General features: G+C 41.9%; 1 protein-coding gene across 4 annotated transcripts in view; it reads left to right on the top strand.

Annotated features, from left to right (window-relative positions):
• The window catches only part of LOC133111189 (low-density lipoprotein receptor-related protein 4-like), a 120,424-nt gene extending 106,876 nt beyond the window's left edge, over positions 1 to 13,548 (top strand). The window contains exons 30-39 of one of the 4 annotated variants that reach the window (XM_061221358.1): positions 1,326 to 1,460; positions 1,778 to 1,886; positions 2,088 to 2,280; positions 3,912 to 4,025; positions 7,159 to 7,267; positions 7,544 to 7,608; positions 8,328 to 8,415; positions 8,908 to 9,049; positions 9,471 to 9,537; positions 11,002 to 11,091. In XM_061221358.1, the coding sequence (XP_061077342.1) occupies positions 1,326 to 1,460; positions 1,778 to 1,886; positions 2,088 to 2,280; positions 3,912 to 4,025; positions 7,159 to 7,267; positions 7,544 to 7,608; positions 8,328 to 8,415; positions 8,908 to 9,049; positions 9,471 to 9,512 (997 nt within the window). In that variant the 3' untranslated portion in view covers positions 9,513 to 9,537; positions 11,002 to 11,091. Of the gene's footprint in view, positions 1 to 1,325; positions 1,461 to 1,777; positions 1,887 to 2,087; positions 2,281 to 3,911; positions 4,026 to 7,158; positions 7,268 to 7,543; positions 7,609 to 8,327; positions 8,416 to 8,907; positions 9,050 to 9,470; positions 9,538 to 10,248; positions 10,981 to 11,001 lie in introns of those variants that run through there. The other 3 variants (XM_061221356.1, XM_061221355.1, XM_061221357.1) reach the window with 3 other exon arrangements.
• Positions 13,549 to 15,522: the final 1,974 nt, after the last annotated feature.

Here is a 15,522-nt window from a genome sequence, read left to right as displayed (position 1 = left end):
TCTTGCTTATTATATGGCAAATTACCTTAGGAAAGAAAACGACACTAAGGTAATTTGGCACAAAATAATTAAATTAAATTAAAATGAATATGAAAAAAGAATTCCATTGTATTCTTAGAGATAATATAGGCCAAGTTGAGAGTGTTTGGCTTACAGAATATTGGAGTTGCCTGCCATTAAGATGGCAGCAGTTGACTGTTGGCCTTTCTATGGACTATTTCTGCCTGTAGCCTACTTCTGGCTCACTGTGACTCTTCTCAGTGTGTTAACTTCCACGGCCCACGCAGACATTCATTTCCTCCCCCGGAAAACCGTCTGACTGACCAATTTCTAATTTCCTGGTCATGCTGAGGGCTCTGAGAGACAGCTCTCACTAGCGCCAGTGCAGTCAGGTAATTCAGACCTGTTTTCAATGTAAAGTCAATGGTACAATTGCGCTCAAAATACCAAGTGTTTTTTCTTCATCGAATGCTCCCCTGAGCTGACTTTCTTTAAATTATTGTGTTGTTAGGAAAATACAGCAATACTTTGTTGATGATTCAGGGACAGATTACATCACTCTCATTTATTTTATCGGACTTTGTCGTTCCTGTAATTTGAAAAGGTGTGATGTCAAGACGTTGCGAGCCAGGAGCCAATGCGTGTTTTAATGCGATCTTAGTGAGCTGGTGATTGTGCAGGAGTGAGCTGGTGATTGTGCTGGAGTGAGCTGGTGATTGTGCTGGAGTGAGCTGGTGATTGTGCTGGAGTGAGCTGGTGATTGTGCAGGAGTGAGCTGGTGATTGTGCAGGAGTGAGCTGGTGATTGTGCAGGAGTGCGCTGGTGATTGTGCAGGAGTGAGCTGGTGATTGTGCAGGAGTGAGCTGGTGATTGTGCAGGAGTGAGCTGGTGATTGTGCAGGAGTGAGCTGGTGATTGTGCAGGAGTGAGCTGGTGATTGTGCAGGAGTGAGCTGGTGATTGTGCAGGAATGAGCTGGTGATTGTGCAGGAGTGAGCTGGTGATTGAGCTGGTGATTGTGCAGGAGTGCGCTGGTGATTGTGCTGGTGATTGTGCAGGAGTGAGCTGGTGATTGTGCAGGAGTGAGCTGGTGATTGTGCTGGAGGTCCCATTCCCGGACACAACGGTTAGGCTCTCACATGCACCAGAGGGGACAATTGGAGGGAATTGTTTGCATCAAGTCAAAATGCCACTATATTGTTAAAACGCCACTATATTGTCATGAATTGACAGACATTGATGGGCATATGCTAACTGATTTTGCATCAGTGATGACTATTAAATACAATACACTGCTTGCTTTAATTAATGTTTATCAATTCTCCAGCTACCTCTTTTGGACGGATTGGGGTAACATCGCCAAGATAGAGAGGGCGCACCTGGATGGCTCCGATCGCAGGATCCTGATAAACACGGACCTGGGCTGGCCGAATGGACTGACCCTGGACTACGACACGCGCAGGTCGCAATAAAGAGAATCCCAGTGTATTCCGCTTATTTAGAAATGTATTGGAAAGAGATGTCAACTGAACAAAAAATTATGATAGTGGTAAATGAAGAATATCTTGCATTTTGGCTAGTTTAGGGTGTGGTTTCAACCATCACTGAGCAAACAGTTCAAAAGGGCAGGCTTTTAAATTATTTATTGTGCCTTTTCAGGCCACAATTGTAGTTGTATGGAAATTGATGAGTGTAAAAGAGGCCCTGCAAAACATGACTCATCTTCTCATTTTAATAGTTTGTCTTTAATAGTTTGTCTTGATTATTTTTGCTCCATAGAATATTCTGGGTGGACGCCCATCTCGATCGGATCGAGAGCTCGGACTTGAACGGAAAACTCCGTCAAATCTTGGTCAGCCCGGTCTCCCACCCATTCGCCCTCACCCAGGTAACTGTCAGTCAGATCAACCGACCAATCGCAGGACTGCCCCCTCCCTCACTCACTTGCTTTTTTCCTTCCGATTCATACCATTAATGTAACATCTCCCTTCTACTTCACCTCCATCTCTGACCCTCATTTTTCTTTTTTTTCTTCTGTCTCCTCTTCCCCCTCCCTTCTTTTTTTTCTCTCTTTTCCCCCCATCCCCAGTTGAAGCCGGTGTCCGCTGCACTAACCCCTCTCTTCCACCTCTCGCAGCAAGACCGCTGGATATACTGGACGGACTGGCAGACCAAGTCCATCCAGCGCGTAGATAAGCACACGGGCCGCAGCAAGGAGACTGTGCTGGCTAATGTTGAGGGATTAATGGACATCATAGTGGTGTCGCCGCAGCGACAGAGCGGTAAGAACAGGATTCCTCCACCCAGTTCCTCCCATCCCATAATAATCCTCAGGTCTCAAGAGAATGTGTGTGCAGTCAGCTCTGTGGTTTTGTAGGGTTTGGGCTGTAGAAGGGACACAGTTTATGAACCCCTGTGAATGAATGAATAACATTTATTAATTCATCCCCAATGTCTATATTGTAACAGTCTCACGTAGTGGTCTCTCTGGTGCATTATCAATGAAGGCAAGAGAGCCAGCACCTGTGACAGCCATACATGCCCAAACTATAACAGCCCGAGAACCATGTTTCACAGATGAGGAGGGGGAGCTTTAGTTTTTGTGTTGTTCATTTTAGGCTCCACATTTAGCTCTTGCCATCACTCTGATATGAGTCAATATTGGTCTCATCTGAATTATTGGAAGACAAGATGTAAAAGCAGTACGGGTTAAATATATTAAAAATACACAATATGTCATTATAAATTAAACTTGAGGCTGATAGAATTTAAACTCATGATTAGAATATATTACCCCAGAGATCAAATTCATAAATTTGATCTAACTGTATCAGATAAATGCCTGAGATAAAAAAGGATTCCCTTATTGCACTAATTTTGGAATGCAGAGGAATAAGCAATCTCTGGGGGGGAAGGGAGAAAATTTTTTTGAAAGCACGAGACAAGCAACTGGACATATCGGCATCATTATGCTTACTTAACAAGATTAAGGGTAATGCTGAACTCAGTAAAACACAAGTAAGGATAATAGTTTTTTCCTCAGCAGTTTTGAAGAAGATTATTTTAAAGAAGTGGAAAAAAATAATAGAATGGCAGCACTTAATGGAATATAATTTAATTTCGGAGAGGATTATAGCAACAGAAATGAAGAAAAATAAGTTATACGAGGAAACTTTGAAAAAGGTATTACAGATTTTAAATTCAGAATGAGCTGGAGTGGATTAATGGAGAATGAAAAGGCTTAAGGAAGAAGAAGAAATTTAATAAAATTCTATAAAAGATCCCCCTAATCCCCCTCCCATTTAATCCCATGTTCTTTTTATTTGTTGGCCAGTCTTTTTCTTGTCAAATAGAGCAGACATATCATAACTTACTGCTGCTCTGTATGTGGAGTGTGATGTGTTGTATATGATATAAAAAAATAATACAAAAATGTATTTTTTTTAAATAGAATGGAACTGAACATTCTATTGTGCAATCACTACTGGTAATTCAAAGCAATGTTCTAGAACAATGATTTAGAATGCTAAAATATACCTACCCCTGGTTTAAATGTCTGTTACAATTAATCTGTATGTGATTGAAAGCAAGCTGTTATAGTTGCCCGAGGAGGAGTTACAAAGTAGTGACAGGGCTCAGGGCCCTTTTCCTTTATTTTAAAAATTTTTTAAACTGTCAAAATTGTTTAATAAAAAGTAATCTTTCTTTAAAATTTGAAGAAATGTGTAATGTTTAACCTTGTACCATTTAGAGGTCAGGTTCACTTCTGTTCACTTAGATTATAATTGTTAAAAGCTTTTTGACCAGGGGTGCCCAATTGTATGCACACTACCGCACAAAAATATTTTTAAGAAATCTGGTCTTCAAAGTATTAAGAACGTCTCTATTCTAAACACGGCACCTCCCACTGCAGGCACCAACCACTGTGGCGTCAATAGGGGGGGCTGCACCCACCTCTGCCTCGCCAAGGCCAACGGCTTCATCTGTGCCTGCCCGGATCAGCCAGACAGTAGACCTTGTTCCACCGGTCAGTGAAGTCACCACAGTGCAGTACACAAACATTCACCTGTGATCTTTCTCTTCCTCTTTCAGACCCTAAACATCCACCTGTGATCTTTCTCTTCCTCTTTCAGACCCTAAACATCCACCTGTGATCTTTCTCTTCCTCTTTCAGACCCTAAACATCCACCTGTGATCTTTCTCTTCCTCTTTCAGACCCTAAACATCCACCTGTGATCTTTCTCTTCCTCTTTCAGACCCTAAACATCCACCTGTGATCTTTCTCTTCCTCTTTCAGACCCTAAACATCCACCTGTGATCTTTCTCTTCCTCTTTCAGACCCTAAACATCCACCTGTGATCTTTCTCTTCCTCTTTCAGACCCTAAACATCCACCTGTGATCTTTCTCTTCCTCTTTCAGACCCTAAACATCCACCTGTGATCTTTCTCTTCCTCTTTCAGACCCTAAACATCCACCTGTGATCTTTCTCTTCCTCTTTCAGACCCTAAACATCCACCTGTGATCTTTCTCTTCCTCTTTCAGACCCTAAACATCCACCTGTGATCTTTCTCTTCCGCTTTCAGACCCTAAACATCCACCTGTGATCTTTCTCTTCCTCTTTCAGACCCTAAACATCCACCTGTGATCTTTCTCTTCCTCTTTCAGACCCTAAACATCCACCTGTGATCTTTCTCTTCCTCTTTCAGACCCTAAACATCCACCTGTGATCTTTCTCTTCCTCTTTCAGACCCTAAACATCCACCTGTGATCTTTCTCTTCCTCTTTCAGACCCTAAACATCCACCTGTGATCTTTCTCTTCCTCTTTCAGACCCTAAACATCCACCTGTGATCTTTCTCTTCCTCTTTCAGACCCTAAACATCCACCTGTGATCTTTCTCTTCCGCTTTCAGACCCTAAACATCCACCTGTGATCTTTCTCTTCCTCTTTCAGACCCTAAACATCCACCTGTGATCTTTCTCTTCCTCTTTCAGACCCTAAACATCCACCTGTGATCTTTCTCTTCCGCTTTCAGACCCTAAACATCCACCTGTGATCTTTCTCTTCCTCTTTCAGACCCTAAACATCCACCTGTGATCTTTCTCTTCCTCTTTCAGACCCTAAACATCCACCTGTGATCTTTCTCTTCCTCTTTCAGACCCTAAACATCCACCTGTGATCTTTCTTTTCCTCTTTCAGACCCTAAACATCCACCTGTGATCTTTCTCTTCCTCTTTCAGACCCTAAACATCCACCTGTGATCTTTCTCTTCCTCTTTCAGACCCTAAACATCCACCTGTGATCTTTCTCTTCCTCTTTCAGACCCTAAACATCCACCTGTGATCTTTCTCTTCCTCTTTCAGACCCTAAACATCCACCTGTGATCTTTCTCTTCCGCTTTCAGACCCTAAACATCCACCTGTGATCTTTCTCTTCCTCTTTCAGACCCTAAACATCCACCTGTGATCTTTCTCTTCCTCTTTCAGACCCTAAACATCCACCTGTGATCTTTCTCTTCCTCTTTCAGACCCTAAACATCCACCTGTGATCTTTCTCTTCCTCTTTCAGACCCTAAACATCCACCTGTGATCTTTCTCTTCCTCTTTCAGACCCTAAACATCCACCTGTGATCTTTCTCTTCCTCTTTCAGACCCTAAACATCCACCTGTGATCTTTCTCTTCCTCTTTCAGACCCTAAACATCCACCTGTGATCTTTCTCTTCCGCTTTCAGACCCTAAACATCCACCTGTGATCTTTCTCTTCCTCTTTCAGACCCTAAACATCCACCTGTGATCTTTCTCTTCCTCTTTCAGACCCTAAACATCCACCTGTGATCTTTCTCTTCCGCTTTCAGACCCTAAACATCCACCTGTAATCTTTCTCTTCCTCTTTCAGACCCTAAACACCCACCTGTGATATTTCTCTTCCTCTTTCAGACCCTAAACATCCACCTGTGATCTTTCTCTTCCTCTTTCAGACCCTAAATGTCCCTGGGGTTATTCTCTTCCTCTTTCAGACCCTAAATGTCCCTGGGGTCACGAGTATTCTACCCAACTGTATTTGTTTCATATTCTCCTCTTTTTCATATTCTGCAGAATTTAAACAGTTTAATTTGGTGATGTACCTCTACAAACACAACTTTGCCATGGCCTCTTACTGGAAGTAACGCTCAAGGCAATGAAATTAGATTTTGTGCAGCAATTGGCCTCACTGATTGCTTCTGGTTGGTCAGTTATTGTAAATCAGATTCATATTCTTGTGCTTAAGTGTGTTGTTTGGGTCACAGAATTTCTTGCCTGATGAATTCTGTTGTCTGTAGAAGAGGAAGATATCAGAACTTACTTGGCTTGCAACTTCAACATGCATTATGTTCATGATCATGTACAAAAGTAACAGGACATAATTGATACAGTACAGGACATAATTTTAAAAACCACAGTCAGTGTAGCTGTTTTCTAGATATGGGGCAAAACTTCTCAAAACAAACAAGTCCAGTGAATCTCCAGCCTGTGTTTCCCAGAAAGTGCGCTCGGGTGCTCAAACTCCACCCTTGAACCTAGACTGGATACCCATCCATGACACTCCCAGGAAAATACGCTAAAGTTAGCATACAAATTTCATGGAACCTAACTTCCAGTTAGCCTGAGCGATATGACAGACCGCTCTGACTTTGCCGAGTTACGGCACGGCTCCACTGCAGCCAACAACGTCAGCAATCGCCATCAGCCATCATTTTCACATTCTACCGGCTCCATTGCAGCCATCGCCATCATCAATAAATCTTACAGCCTACTGTTGTGTTCTGCTAGTTCACTTTACATTGGATGTCAACAGCTATGATGTTTTCACTCATTAGATTAAGCAACAATGCTCTGGTCCAGTTGTAACCAGCTAGTCTCAATTCTTATGAGAGACCAGAGCTAGCTAGCTAAATTACAGACTGTGATGTCGTAGCCGATGTGAATGTAATGTAATGAAAGAAAAAACAAGCAGAACTACATTTCTCATTAAAATCAATTTAGTATATGGGAATGAACGTGCGCGTCAACATGGTGCATACGTTTACTGTGGGGAAAAATCACATCATTCCATACATGTGCAGTTTACTGTGTCAGAAAAGTTACAGCTTTGTTTTAGTTAATGTCCACCTCTCTTTCAGTCTCGGGATATGTACCGCCGTCATCGGAAAGGACTACAAGCGCCCCGTCACCCAACAAAATCCCTGAGCCAGTAACTGGCAGACCCCGCTCTGGCTCCCCGGTGGTTAAGTAAGGAAATTGCAGGCTGTTAATGTCCCTCTTGCTTCAGTTGGTGACATAAACACACATTGCTAAAGTGATTACATGTGCACACACATCAGACCTCGGTCAAATACAAACAAGAGGACCAGAAGGTATTTGGCCCAGGTATGACACACACACACACACACACACACACACACACACACACACACACACACGTTATATATATAGATTGAGTAATTTTATTGTCTGTTGTTTATGAGTATCTTGTTTATAATGTTTCTCCTGTATGTGTTTGTTTAGCTGCACAGACAGGAACTTGAGTGGGGAAGGTTGCATACAGAACAATGTCATAACAGCCTCACATGGTAAGAGACTGCTCTCCTTTTATTCATTACCTCCCCACAAAAATTAAAACCTCACTAATCATAAACATCCATCCATCCATCCATCCATCCATCCATCCATCCATTATCTTTACCCGCTTATCCTGAACAGGGTCGCAGGGGGGCTGGAGCCTATCCCAGCATACATTGGGCGAAAGGCAGGAATACACCCTGGACAGGTCGCCAGTCCATCACAGGGCACACACACCATTCACTCACACACTCATACCTACGGGCAATTTAGACTCTCCAATCAGCCTAACCTGCATGTCTTTGGACTGTGGGAGGAAACCGGAGTACCCGGAGGGAACCCACACAGACAAGGGGAGAACATGCAAACTCCACACAGAGAGGCCCCGGGCCGATGGGGATTAGAACCCAGGACCTCCTTGCTGTGAGGCGGCAGTGCTACCCACTGCACCATCCATGCCGCCATCATATAAACCACAAAGCAAAAACAATATATATATTAAAAAGAAAAGAAAAAAAAGCACTGGCACACAGCACATACTTGTATTGGATAGATATAAACATCAAATCTATAGGCCAAGTCAGTGAATATGGCATGTCTTCCAGGTCACGGTCATGCCAAGCGTTTCATCACGTTTCAGATGAATGGACGTGAACCAAATTGTGACATGTTTTGCTTTGCATGCCGTTTTTGTTGCATTATGATGTGCAAGTTTTTGCTCTTCTTAAAGGGGAAGGCCTTCACATCAGCTACATCATCGGAGGAGCTCTGTCTGTCCTCGCCATCCTCATCCTCATCACTGCCTTCATCATATACAGGTACGTCTGCGGACACCTTTACAGGCTCTCTGACACACTCAAATATTACTGCAGCCTGTGTGTACTTTTAATACTGCACTCTGTGTGTACGTTTAATACTGCACTCTGTGTGTATGTTTAATACTGCACTGTGTGTGTGTGTGTGTGTTTAATACTCCACCCTGTGTGTATGTTTAGTACTCCACCCTGTGTACATTTAATACTCCACCCTGTGTGTACGTTTAATACTCCACCCTGCGTGTACGTTTAATACTCCACCTTGTGTGTATGTTTAATACTGCACCCTGTGTGTATGTTTAATACTGCGCCCTGTGTGTGTGTTTAATACTGCACCCAACCCAATGGTATTTGTCATATTCTCCCAAACAATTTTTAATACCCAAACCAATGGTATTTCTCATATTCTACCCAACAGTATGTTTCACTTGTAGTCAACAGTATTCATGTTGTATTGAACCAGTCTGTTTGCAACCATTTTCTTTTCCCTGCCAGACACAAAAAGTCTAAATTTGCGGACCCAGGAGTGAGTAACCTGACCTACAGCAACCCATCATACCGCACATCAACTCAAGAGGTCAAAATAGAAACTGCACAAAACCCGCTTATTTATAACCAAATACGATACAAGAAAGAGGTATGGTTTTATTTCTCATTGTCAACATTGGTTTTATTTTGTGTTCAGTTAGCTTCAGTTACTCAGGAGCCCCAAGATGGGAAGTTATGAGTTTCAGCCTTTTTTATCATTAATTAATGTCATGCTTGTCCTTCATGGTCAATTCATATTTCAACTGGGATTAGCAGAACTGTTTCTCTGATCGTTTTCCTGGTTCATTAGCAGAACTTTTACTCTGATAGTTTTCCTCGTTCTTTAGCAGAACTGTTTCTTTGATCGTTTTCCTGGTTCCTTAGCAGAACTGTTACTCTGATCGTTTCCCTGGTTCTTTAGCAGAACTGTTACTCTGATCGTTTTCCTGGTTCTTTAGCAGCACATAAAGTCGGATGATAAGTGTCTTATCTTCAGTCTGAATGCTACTTCCTTTCTTCCTTCTCTCTAGCCCTCTCATTCTTACAACTCCCTTTCACCTTTTATCTTTTGACCTGATTTCCACCAAACAGAGGAAGGTAGCCAAATGGCATGAGGAAGTCCAACCCGTCTTCTGTGTTACTGATTTTACTCAAAGGCCTGGTGCTGTCTTTGCATGCTGCTCGGGCTTTGACCTGTTTGGGCCTTTTGGAACTGCAGTGGATTTTATAATATTTGTAAAATTATTAATATTTTTTTTATTTTTTTTATTTTTATGAATCCGTTGCAATAACTGGTAATTATCTCTCTTCCTCTTATGAAGAGCATTGTGCAGTTATTCTGCTCGAAGCTCAATCATGAAACAGGAATTTTTTTTTTTTTTTTTTAATTATTTTTTTTAAACCTTTCCCAACATTTTTCCTATTTTTGCACTTGGCTCCCTTGGCTTTAACTCTATAGTTGTTTAGCTTTCGTTTGAAGTATCTGAAACTGTGACGTTTTGCAGATCCCTTTTGAGGGAGTGGATCATTTGAGTCGTCTTGCAAAACTAATTTATTAACACATCAAATAGTCATCCCTAAAAGAAGTCATCCCTTCAGTGCTCAAGCATGCTGAGCAGTATTAAAGGGGCAGTTCACCAAAAAATGAAACTGAGGTAAGTATCCACTTACCCAGAGTAGCAACTGTCCATCCAGATAGTTTTGCTGAAATGTGTTGCGTTCTATATTTGGAAAGAGACTGTTGAATTTGTTATTGTAAATGGCTTTGAGGCCACAACCTGAAGTGCCCCATATATTCCGCTTTACCAGGGGGAACTACAGCAAATATTTACAACAGGTTCAGCGAAACTATGTGAATGGACAGATACTACTCTGGGTAAGTGGAAATATACCTTGATTTAATTATTGGGTGAACTTCCCCTTTAAGTGGAAGAGAAGACCGTTGCCTTGCTAACCCAGTGGGCGAGAAACATCTCTCCTCCTCACACACTGTTCATGGTAAGCTGCTCTGCCAGTTACAACGTTCCAATCTTCCTGTCATCGGTCACCTTTCCTGGAAAAATATAACCCTTCACTGTCACTGAGGCAACCGCACTTACTCTCAACATAGTAGTGAGAGTAGCAGCACGTCTGGAAAGACAAAAATGAAAGGACAACCACACACTCAACTGCTCCTTACACACCTTCATTAAAGATCCCAGTGGATGTTCTGGGCTGGAAATATCATAATAATAATAATAATAATAATAGTAATAATAAAGGTGTGTAGTTCAGTGTGTGCGCTTCTTTCCTTTCATTTATGTGTTTCTCAGCCAAGCTCATTACTAACTGTGGATGTGCATATGACTTGCTGTCAGATATCTAGACAGCCACAGCTTTGAAAAATATATATATTTTGAGAACTTTACAACAGTGGAGGGATGAATAAAATACAAAGAGGTGAAACTGGGAAGTTTCCCTTTAAAGTGAGGTGTTTGAGCTCTGAGCTGCTGAGGAACCCCGCTGTGGGCTGGTGCAGGCAGTGGAGCAGATCTCATGAGAACCCCCCCCTCTCACACACAGCTGGGCAGTGACAGCAGCTACATGAAGGAGAAGATTAAGATCGTGGAGGGGCTCTGCCTGCTGTCGGGCGAGGAGCGGTACTGGGACGACCTGCAGCAGCTCCGGCCGTCTCGGGCCGGGCTGCCCGTGTGCATGCGGACGGACACGGTGTCGCTGCAGGCCAGCAGCGTCTCTCTGGACGACGGCGAGACGGAGCAGCTGCTGCAGGAGGAGCGGTCTGAGTGCTCCAGCATCAACACTGGCCCCGCAGCCACGCCCGAACGCCACACCGCCCTGCCCGACACCGGCTGGGCCCCGCCCCGCAAGCCGTCCACCGAGAGCCAGGTCTGAGAGCCCTGCCCCACGCCACCTCTGCCTCCGTCTCCCCTGCCCTCAACCACCGAGAGCCAGGTCTGAGAGCCCTCCTCCCGCCCCCACACCGCTCCTGCCTCCGTCCTCCATCTCCCCTGCCCTCAACCACCGAGAGCCAGGTCTGAGAGCCCTCCTCCCGCCCCCACACCGCTCCTGCCTCCGTCCTCCATCTCCCCTGCCCTCAACCACCGAGAGCCAGGTCTGAGAGCCCTCCTCCCGCCCCCACACCGCTCCTGCCTCCGTCCTCCATCCCCCCTGCCCTCAACCACCGAGAACCAGGTCTGAGAGCCCTCCTCCCGCCCCCACACCGCTCCTGCCTCCGTCCTCCATCCCCCCTGCCCCCTGCCAGAGTGACTCATTGCTGCCCCCTCAGGCCAAAAGATGTACATGTTGATAAAGAACCTCCTGGAGGAAGGAAGGGGGGGGGGGGGGGGGGAAACGTTAACGAGAACACTTCAAGGAAGAACAAAAAAAGTCTAAAGGACATATCTGAACTTTTTAAAATGTGTATCTTATCTGACTGCCTTTTCTTTAATATCACAATGGTTTTTTTTTTATGTTCTGGGACTGAATAACAAAATGGTCTCTACGGCCACTCATGTTATCGTGGACTATTTATTTACGGTGTGTATTTTTTGAGTGGTTTGTTGATATAAGGAAAGTGGTGATAAAATAATGGAACAAAACAATTTGGTCATTCTAAAAAAGCAGTTAAAAAAGACTATCTGTATTTATGTTGGTGCCAAAGGGCAGGGCAGTTTGGTCATTTATCACTTCCTGTGACTGTTTACAGTGAACTCATGGTGTGCTACACCACACGGATAGACTGCTCTACTGAGAAATCATAAACGTGTTTTCATTTCATTTCATTTTTTTCTCTTCATCTAAAACATGGAATATATAGAACTTTACACAGGCTCAAACAATCTCCATTTACCACTTGTTCATGTAACACAAAAGTAAAGAAAACAAAACATTTTATAAAAAAAGATTAAACTGTAATGTTTTTGTTTTTATGGGAGAAAAGCAGGCTTGATGAAGTAAAAATCCCAAATTCTTGGTTTTATTTATGTTTGTCAAAAGTTTTAAATATGGCGTATGGCATTTATGACATTGTTTGCAAACTGAATCTCGACACCACTGCATCTGTAGAGCACTGTGCACGTACAGGATGTCTTTCTAGTTTAGGAATGATTTGGTTTCAAAGTGTAGCCTCTGTCATACCATGTGGAATAACCATACAAAAGTTTAGAATCCATAAAATCATATATCAGCTTTACTCCAAAAGAGATGAACTGGACAAGTTAAATTGTTCTTCTGAAGAAACCGGGTTTACATAACAAATGGGGTGAGGAACACCACCGACATGGTTAGCTGTAAGATGTATAGACATCTATAAAATATACCACTAACCATTTTAGTGATGTTAATTACTAAAGAACAAAAAAAAAAAAAAAAAAACATTCTTGACTTTTGGATTTGCTGTTGATTTATATTGTTTTTGTTTGTTTGTTTTTTTTGTCGAACACTTGGAGCATTTTCATGAATGATTATGAGTTCAGTACCAGTCAGTTTGAAGTAACTTCAACACGTTCAGCGATGTGCTGATTTGCTGCTAAAGTAGCACTGAGGCCTGTAGCTGATGGCCTTGGCAGCTAGTTAACCTAAGGTCTATGTGAGTGTGCTCACAAACTCACAGTTACACTAAAAGCTTACATTTTCAACTACATTAACAAAAACCCATTTGCTTTTTATTCTCAGTTTAACGGTTGTGTGTACATAATTTGCTCTATTAAAAAATTTAATTGTTGCAAATATCTTCTGATTTTTATTGTAAAAAGTGTCTTTTGTACAAAGAGATTTCTTGATTGTTTTGACTTAATTGTACCACTGGAAAAAAAAATGTTGCTGGATTTATTTAACCGCTGTGTTTGTTTCAAATCATGTAAATGATAGGATTGATGCCAGTTATTTAAGTGCTCTTTTAAGTTACACAATTTTCGTCTCATATAACGGTTGTAAAGTTAACTAAAAATGATATTTATAATTTCTGCCTTGGTTGTCTTTCAATGTGTACATATAAATAGACCCAATATGTAATTCCCCTTTGCAATACTAACAAGCTGTGTTGTCAGATATAGTGAGAGTGCCCCTTTGCTATCTTGTAATATAAAACTGTATTTGCATTGAAACGCATATATGGTTGTTGTTGTTTTTTTAAGTGCTTTGGGAATTGAATGGGACAGTGTTCATGCGAGTCCTCACGTGGAGATGCAGCAAAGCTGACCTACTTCCTGCATAGTGGGCCTGATCATCACTGGATTCAACATGCTTTGCACAAATGTTCTATTCAGCTTCATCGTTTGAAATGGTTTCCGGACATTTTATGCTCGTTATGAAATAACACGGTAGGCCTGTAGCAGGGTAAATTCCACGTATTGAAGTTTGCAAGAGTGATGATCACATTTTAGGTTCTATGCGATGAACACTGCTTTGATGAAAGGCACTTTTAATTTGCCGTTTTTAATATTTTATATACTTTTTAACATACTTTTAATATTGACTGGCTTATGTTGAGTATGCCTGCTTCAGAAGTATCTTTTCCTTTGATTAATAAAAATGTTTGGGCTGTGTGCTTTTATATGACACTTTGATCTCAACCTAATATCTTGCCATAAAGAATGGAAATTGTAATTGGTGTTAACTTTACTCCAGGGACCCCCAAATGCCACGATACCAATCACTGTGAAACCGGATGGTCATCAGTAACTTGTTTAACTACCTAAAATATACTTCACATACCACATGAGTTACCATTTGGGCCTGTCAGATAAATTACAGTAAAACTCATATAATATGAAAAATCCTAGAAACTATCCCTTTAAGGCAGGAAGCATGCCATGGGAACAGCGTAGAGTTTTGTAAAATAATTTAAGATCAATGCTGGATTTAGTAAAAGATTTTTTATTAAAGTCTATTAGCTTAGTCTGACAAGCTATAGATGGAACTGCATGCTATGGAAAGAAACTGCACACCGTGTGCCTATAGTTTGCACAAAAAAAAGGAAAAATCAAAAGGCGGCAATGGAAAATGAGCAATTATAATAAATATTTTGTATGGATGGAAATGGGATGGAAACAATGATGAAAACTGCAACAGTGTTTGTATGGACCACCCTGTGAAGCTGGCAAGCTGTTAGACAGGATGCTAACCACAGAAATGTAATGGAAAAAATAACAATCATGAAGATTTTCTGAGTTGGCTGCTTCTTTATTTTTGTTTAACATGGTTTGAAATGGCAAATGGTGCATTACTGCCATCCACTGGTCTGGAGTGGATGGAGGAGGCTAAAATGCAATGCAATATTCATTGGACAACACCAACTGAACCGGCAGGAGCACTTCAACATTCGGTTACATGGTAACATACAAAACATACTTAAATACACATTTAAGTACCCTCTCATCCAACTATAAATACATCGGAATCTTGACAACATTCAAATTGGTCTCATAAGTCCATAAAACTTTTAGAAAGTAAAATTTTTTTTTTTTTTTTAGCTCATTTTAACCTTGCCTTAAAATTCTTACTATCTCATGGTATATCCTCTGTCTTCTTCGGATGGTTTATTGAGATACCTTCACCCCTCCCCTGTGGAGATTGTTTGTGATGTCACTGACTGATGTTACATCGGACAGAAACAGTGGGGGTGAGAGAAGGGGAGGGAGGTAGAGCAGCTAGGGGGATGGAGAAGGAAATGAAGTGGTGATTGGACACAGCTCTCACAATGTTTCTGTCATCAACTGCTTTTGATTGATTGGTTAAACAATAGTTCTATTCTTGATTTTAGCCTTGGGTTTTGCCTATGAAGACTGCATTTGTGTGAGGAAGGATAAACCAAATGAAGACCAGAGAGCTGTCTTTTGGAGAAAAGCAACCCATTTTGAAGCTTCGAAAAGAGGGGAAATCAATCAGAACCATTGCACAAGCATTGGGGATAGCTTGCACAACTTGGAATGGGACTATTTGTCAATGTGTCTTCGTTTTTTTCCCCATCCACTCTTCCTCCTTGTCATTCAGACGTCGACTTCTCAAATTATTGTTGCGTTCATATTTATAACATACAAAAAAAGTTACGTAATAAAACCACAAAACGGTGATGCCAGATTA

Source organism: Conger conger, chromosome 15 (genome assembly GCF_963514075.1).
Source record: "Conger conger chromosome 15, fConCon1.1, whole genome shotgun sequence".
Classification (NCBI taxonomy): domain Eukaryota; kingdom Metazoa; phylum Chordata; class Actinopteri; order Anguilliformes; family Congridae; genus Conger; species Conger conger.
This window is presented reverse-complemented; position numbering and strand designations above follow the sequence as displayed.